The sequence below is a fragment of the Notechis scutatus genome, chromosome Z, assembly GCF_049901735.1.
Source record: "Notechis scutatus isolate UNSWTSFEM ecotype Mainland chromosome Z, rNotScu1.2, whole genome shotgun sequence".
Lineage (NCBI taxonomy): Eukaryota > Metazoa > Chordata > Lepidosauria > Squamata > Elapidae > Notechis > Notechis scutatus.
Window position 1 is genome coordinate 118,885,051 of NC_142025.1, and position 7,500 is coordinate 118,892,550.

The window sequence follows — 7,500 nt, forward strand, 5'->3', positions numbered from 1 at the left end:
ATCTTGGGCCTTCTTTTCCTTCACCCAACACCTTGAAGCACGTGACTGTCCTTTTCACTTCGGAGCTCCAAGGCACGTGGTCCTGTCCACCATTAAACCAAGCAGCCTCCATGTTTCCAGCGTCTTTTCCCCCACTTGGAACTGAACTCGGAAGGATATTTCTTCCAACTGCCCCATGACAACTTTTCTTGCCACATTTAATAAATTTCTCACTTAACGTAAATTCTGGGCTCAATTGTATCCTAAATTTAAGGACTTACCTGTATAGAGTTGGAAGGGACCTTGGAGGTCTTCTAGTCCAACCCCTTGCTCAAGTGCTCGACTTACAACCATAATTGAGCCCAACACTTGTTGCTAAGCGAGACAGTGACGTGAATTTTGCACCGTTTTATGACCTTTTTTGCCACAGTTGGTAAGTGAAACTCTGGTGTTGAATTATGTAACACAATTAAGTGCTTTAAATTGAAAGAATTTTTAAAAGCAACTGTTGGAAGAAATATCCTTCTAGATACTCAGTTCCAAGTGGGGAAGAATGGAAACATGGTGATTGTTTAATGGTGGACAGGATCACATGCCTTGGGTGAAGAAGAAAAAAAAGGAAGAAATGCTGAGAGTGCCATGGTTTTATGCCCACTGTTGGGATTTGAATTTGAGCTTGTGTTCTGATTGGTTGCCAGACTCCCATGGGGCCATGCAGGAGCAACCTTGTAGGCTGTCCTGGGTCCCAGGCTTGGTTGAACCTTGCTGGATGATGATGTAATGAAAGGGCTTTGGACAATTCCTACTATGGCTCTAGCTGGAGGAGGTAGATCTTTGTTATGTAGAATACTGACCCAGACAAAAGTATGGGGTGGGGCTGAGTTTCTGCCTCTCTGAGTTTCTACTTCTCTTTTAGGGGAGATATTCTGCCTTTTTAGTATATCCTAAAATATTTCATTTTTCTAGGGGTGGGGTGGGTTTTAACTTCCAACACACCATAAACGCCCACCAGGCTGCCCCAAATATTTAGGCCTAAACCAAATTTCAAGATCTTTCTAAAATCCCCATTATCATTCCCCTCCCTCCTGCATTTCCTTAGAAGTTGCTAATAATAATAGGTCAAAAATCTCGGATTTCCCTGCAAAAATTTGGAGTCGAAGCCACAATGTTAATAAAAAGCTTTGGAGAAATATGGGAGACGGAAGCTTATTAAAATTTTACAGCCAACTGGCCATCTGTATTTTTGGAGTTTAGACCTGAAAAACTCAGACCGCCCCTTTATTTCCAGGGTGTCTTTCTTTGAAGAATCTTCTGGCCCAGTTCCGTTTCCAGATTGCTCCTTGTTTGGCCCTGTTGGGACATTAAATATCCCCCTCCCCTACAGGAAATGAAAGGGCTATTAAGTCAATGAAACCTTCTCCAAGTTCTCCTTCTGGTCAGCTTCCATCCACCAAAGAAGCCACGTTTTGACCAGTTTAAATTAAAACATTTTGGAGACCTGACCTTAGATCGAAAGCAGCTTTTGTAGTGATTGTAAGCAAAATCTAGCTCTTTTGTGAGTTGGTGAATGGCTCTGAAAAGAGCCTCGGAGGCGGATGTAGGTGCTCCGTTTAGATTAAATAATAAATGGACTTGATCTCGGGTCTTTTAGGCCCCTTCAGATCTTCTTGGGCAGCAAGGCGGGCGGGATATTGGGCACGACGCCGCCCTGGGGGATAGTGACCCGGCTGAGCAGCTTGTTCATGTCGTGGTCGTTGCGGACGGCCAGCTGCAAATGACGCGGGATAATGCGCGTCTTCTTGTTGTCCCGCGCCGCGTTGCCCGCCATCTCCAGGATCTCGGCCGTCAGGTACTCCAGCACGGCGGCCAGGTAGACCGGAGCGCCGACGCTTATCCGCTCTGCATAGTTGCCCTCGCGAAGCAGCCGATCCACGCGGCCCACCGGGAACTGCAGCCCAGCCCGAGAAGAGCGAGTCTTGCCTTTCGCTCTGGCTTTGCCGCGCTGCCTGCCACGTGTCAACATCCTGATTTTCCACCCGCGAGAAACGTCTCGAAAGTGAGACCGTGTTGCGGCCAATTCCTGCTTTTATAGTCGCCGCCGGCTCCTGGGCGGGTGGAAAGGATTGAAGGAAGCCGCTCGTCCAATGAGACCTCGGGCATCTCCTCTTAGCTCATCGAAGGAGCCAATAGGAACGGCGGCGAGAAGACCCCCAACAAAAGGTTGCAAGGGTTTTTCTTTTTCTCACGAGGTCGCTTTGAACTTTGGGCGAAAATCGTAACCCGAGATTCTAGTTGAATGATGCAAAAAAAGGACTGATTTGTTGCAAAAAGGGTCTCTTTCTCTCTCCCCCTCCATCTATCATCTATCAATCATCGATATCTATCATCCATCTGTCCATCCATCTCAATCAGTTCTGTCTCTTATTTATTTTATATAGATGACAGACAGATAGATAGATAGATAGATAGATAGATAGATAGATAGATAGATAGATAGATAGATAGATAGATAGATAGATAGATAGATAGATAGATAGATAGATAGATAGATAGATAGATAGATAGATGATAAATAGATAGATAGATAGATAGATAGATAGATAGATAGATAGATAGATAGATAGATAGATAGATAGATAGATAGATAGATAGATAGATAGATAGATAGATGTATGATAGATAGATAGATAGATAGATAGATAGATAGATAGATATAGGTAGATAGATAGATAGATAGATAGATAGATAGATAGATAGATAGATAGATAGATAGATATAGATAGATAGATAGATAGATAGATAGATAGATAGATAGATAGATAGATAGATAGATAGATAGATAGATAGATAGATAGATAGATAGATAGATAGATAGATAGATAGATAGATAGATAGATAGATAGATGATAGATAGATAGATAGATAGATAGATAGATAGATAGATAGATAGATAGATAGATAGATAGATAGATAGATAGATAGATGATAGATGATAGATAGATAGATAGATAGATAGATAGATGATATATAGATAGATAGATAGATAGATAGATAGATAGATAGATAGATAGATAGATAGATAGATGAATGATAGATAGATAGATAGATAGATAGATAGATAGATATATAGATAGATAGATATATAGATAGATAGATAGATAGATAGTGAGATGATAGATAGATAGATAGATAGATAGATAGATAGATAGATAGATAGATAGATAGATAGATAGATAGATAGATAGATATAGATAGATAGATAGATAGATAGATAGATAGATAGATAGATAGATAGATAGATAGATAGATAGATAGATAGATAGATAGATAGATAGATATGATAGATAGATAGATAGATAGATAGATAGATAGATATGATAGATAGATAGATAGATAGATAGATAGATAGATAGATAGATATAGATAGATAGATAGATAGATAGATAGATAGATAGATAGATAGATAGATAGATAGATAGATAGATAGATAGATAGATAGATAGATAATAGATAGATAGATAGATAGATAGATAGATAGATAGATAGATAGATAGATAGATGATAGATAGATAGATAGATAGATAGATAGATAGATAGATAGATAGATAGATAGATAGATAGATAGATAGATAGATAGATATGATAGATAGATAGATAGATAGATAGATAGATAGATAGATAGATAGATAGATAGATAGATAGATAGATAGATAGATAGATAGATAGATAGATAGATAGATAGATAGATACTTAAAAAGTTAAATGATTACTGAGATTTAAAGGGGAACTAATTAAATGATATATAAGGCTACGGGGTGGCACACTCTAATTGGTAATTGTGGGGAAACTTTTTGAAATGTTTGAATTGAGGTGAAATTTTTGAAATGATGAATCAAGAATTTGCGATGAAATTGCAAACCTGACAGATGAAAGTACAAAGTACAATGAATATGAAGATATGAGAATTATTTAAAGTTAAAAGAAATAGGTTAAGAAATGAATTGAAAATGTATAAAATAAGCTTGAGGAAAGTATCTGAGAAAAATAATAGAAAATATGTCAAGTAATGGTAAGATATGAAACTAAATATGAAAGATGAATATGTAATCAAAGTCATATTTATATGGAGTTGTGAAAACCTGGAATTATGTTGTTCACTAAAAAAAAGATGTTTTTAAAATGTGAAAAATTGAAATAATTTTTTTTGTATATATATATATATATATATAAAGACTACACTCATTTGCACCACTTAGGTGACCCTGAGGACATAGACAAACCTTCAAGTGGCCTCAGGGACTCTGTAAAAGGATGCAAAGGACCAGCTGTCTGCAAGGAGGATAAATCTTTCCATTCCCCACCATCTAGTCAGAGCTGAAGAAGCTTCTTGGATGAGAAGCGAAACGTCTTCAAAGAAAAACCAGAAAGTCCAGTTGTCTCCTGAAAAAAGCACCTTTGGGACAACCATGACCTGGATGAAAAAAGCACTTTTGGGTCTCTCACAGTAGTGGCTTGTGGGAAGAAATGTCCATCTGGGTTCAGTTCCAAGTGGAGAGAAAGACACTGGAAACATGGAGGCTGCTTGGAAGGATGGTTTAATGGGGAACAGGGGTTTGAAGTCTTGGGCAGTTGACCACGTGGAGTGGAAAGTGAGTGTTATTTATACCCTCACCTTGGGCTTTGATCTTGAGCTTCCTGACCCTGTGGCGAGGGCATGTGTCCTATTGGTTGCTAGACTCCCATGTGGAGTCATGTTTGTCCGAATCGAAATTGGTTGAACCTTGCTAGATGATGTAATGAAGGGGCTTGCTTGATTGTGCCACGTGGTGAGCTAGATAATCCGATTATGTCTTGATTTTTTTGATTTTGTGATTTTTTTGAGGCGGGAGCTAGCAGCTCAAAATGCAATTGGTTTTGTTCATCATCTTGGCAAATCACTCGATGACCGAAGCTGCTGAAATGTTGCCTGATACCTGGCAGTTTCCTGAAAACTCTGCACTGGCTGCCAACTTGATCAAGGCTAGATGGAAGAACCTGTGCTCTAAATTCAGTGTTTGGGGTGTGAATCAAGTCTGCAACTCCTTCTGTTTTCACTGGGTGCTGCATGCAAATACGGCTTTCTTTGTGGGTATTTTTTTTAAATACTTGCATTTTTGGCTAGTAATTGTGAGAAAGGATAACTGAAAAATAGGAAGAGTGGAAGATTCATCAAATGTTTGCTTTTATCGTACACAAACGCTTCTATTATACGATGGAACCCAATGCAAAAAAAACCCCTCCTTTGTCTTGAACTACAATTTTAGAATCCTAAAACAACTTGAAAATGTGCTTTCTTCTTTCTTTCCCTCTGCTCCTCTCTTCCCCCCTTGCAGGATTGTGTGCTTCTGACTTCTTTGCTCCAATATTATCAAATGCACTGAACATTTAATAAAATGATACAGAAAAAAAAAGTATGGACTTCAATGCCCAAACTTCCCCAGCCATCAATTGTGGGAGTAACTCCTTAATTTGCCACTTGTGCTGGAATGTTATCTGGGATCAATATTTTTTATTGTTCAATTCTCACATGTAACCAGTATCTTTTATTATTGACCATCACTTGGTTTTCTGACATACGGCTAATAACAGAATACAGGTAGTCCTCAACTTACGACAGTTCGTTTAGTACTATTCAAGGTTACATGACGGAAAATAGTGATTTATGACCGTTTTTCACACTTACGACCGTTTTACCGTCCCCCTGCTCACATGGTTCACAATCGGATTGTATCTGACTCAACATTTATGACAGTTGCAATATCCAAGAGTTACTTTTGTGACTCTCTGACAAACAAAGTCAATGAGAAAGCTAGATTCAAGTAACCTTATTCATTTAACAACTGCGATGATTGACTTAAGTGAATTTTGCCCTGTTGAAAGTTAAAATCCACACTTCTCCTAGAAAAATGAAATATTTTAGGATATACTAAAAAGGCAGAATATTTTCCCTAAAAAGAGTAGAAACTCAGAAGCAGAAAGTCACCTCAGAAGCTCACCTTCGTCAATGGATGGGCCATTAAGGCCTGGGCCAGAGTATTCTACATAACAAAGGCCTCTACCCCATCTCATCACCTGGCCTGGGAAGATTGCATCAGCCAGCACTCAGGTGAAGCCAGGTGGTCCAGACAAAGCCTACAAAGTTAGCTAAGAGCCCCTGGCCCTGGAAGCCTGACAGCCAATGGGATACGTTTCTTACAAGGAACAGGAAACACCAAAGAAGGGTATACAACTAAGGGTCTCTCAGCATCTTGGGCCTTCTTTTCCTTCACCCAACACCTTGAAGCACGTGACTGTCCTTTTCACTTCGGAGCTCCAAGGCACGTGGTCCTGTCCACCATTAAACCAAGCAGCCTCCATGTTTCCAGCGTCTTTTCCCCCACTTGGAACTGAACTCGGAAGGATATTTCTTCCAACTGCCCCATGACAACTTTTCTTGCCACATTTAATAAATTTCTCACTTAACGTAAATTCTGGGCTCAATTGTATCCTAAATTTAAGGACTTACCTGTATAGAGTTGGAAGGGACCTTGGAGGTCTTCTAGTCCAACCCCTTGCTCAAGTGCTCGACTTACAACCATAATTGAGCCCAACACTTGTTGCTAAGCGAGACAGTGACGTGAATTTTGCACCGTTTTATGACCTTTTTGCCACAGTTGGTAAGTGAAACTCTGGTGTTGAATTATGTAACACAATTAAGTGCTTTAAATTGAAAGAATTTTTAAAAGCAACTGTTGGAAGAAATATCCTTCTAGATACTCAGTTCCAAGTGGGGAAGAATGGAAACATGGTGATTGTTTAATGGTGGACAGGATCACATGCCTTGGGTGAAGAAGAAAAAAAGGAAGAAATGCTGAGAGTGCCATGGTTTTATGCCCACTGTTGGGATTTGAATTTGAGCTTGTGTTCTGATTGGTTGCCAGACTCCCATGGGGCCATGCAGGAGCAACCTTGTAGGCTGTCCTGGGTCCCAGGCTTGGTTGAACCTTGCTGGATGATGATGTAATGAAAGGGCTTTGGACAATTCCTACTATGGCTCTAGCTGGAGGAGGAGATCTTTGTTATGTAGAATACTGACCCAGACAAAAGTATGGGGTGGGGCTGAGTTTCTGCCTCTCTGAGTTTCTACTTCTCTTTTAGGGGAGATATTCTGCCTTTTTAGTATATCCTAAAATATTTCATTTTTCTAGGGGTGGGGTGGGTTTTAACTTCCAACACACCATAAACGCCCACCAGGCTGCCCCAAATATTTAGGCCTAAACCAAATTTCAAGATCTTTCTAAAATCCCCATTATCATTCCCCTCCCTCCTGCATTTCCTTAGAAGTTGCTAATAATAATAGGTCAAAAATCTCGGATTTCCCTGCAAAAATTTGGAGTCGAAGCCACAATGTTAATAAAAAGCTTTGGAGAAATATGGGAGACGGAAGCTTATTAAAATTTTACAGCCAACTGGCCATCTGTATTTTTGGAGTTTAGACCTGAA

General features: G+C 39.5%; 1 protein-coding gene and 1 pseudogene across 1 annotated transcript in view; both read right to left on the reverse strand.

Annotated features, from left to right (window-relative positions):
* The window catches only part of LOC148129185 (histone H2A type 1-H-like), a 3,169-nt gene extending 1,167 nt beyond the window's left edge, over window positions 1-2,002 (reverse strand). Inside the window, exon 1 of the mRNA XM_087947392.1 lies at window positions 1,642-2,002. Within this exon, the coding sequence (XP_087803518.1) occupies window positions 1,642-2,002 (361 nt within the window). The remainder of the gene's footprint in view (window positions 1-1,641) is intronic.
* A 3,759-nt stretch (window positions 2,003-5,761) lies between these two features.
* Window positions 5,762-7,500, reverse strand: part of LOC148129186 (histone H2A type 2-C-like) — a 2,500-nt pseudogene continuing 761 nt past the window's right edge.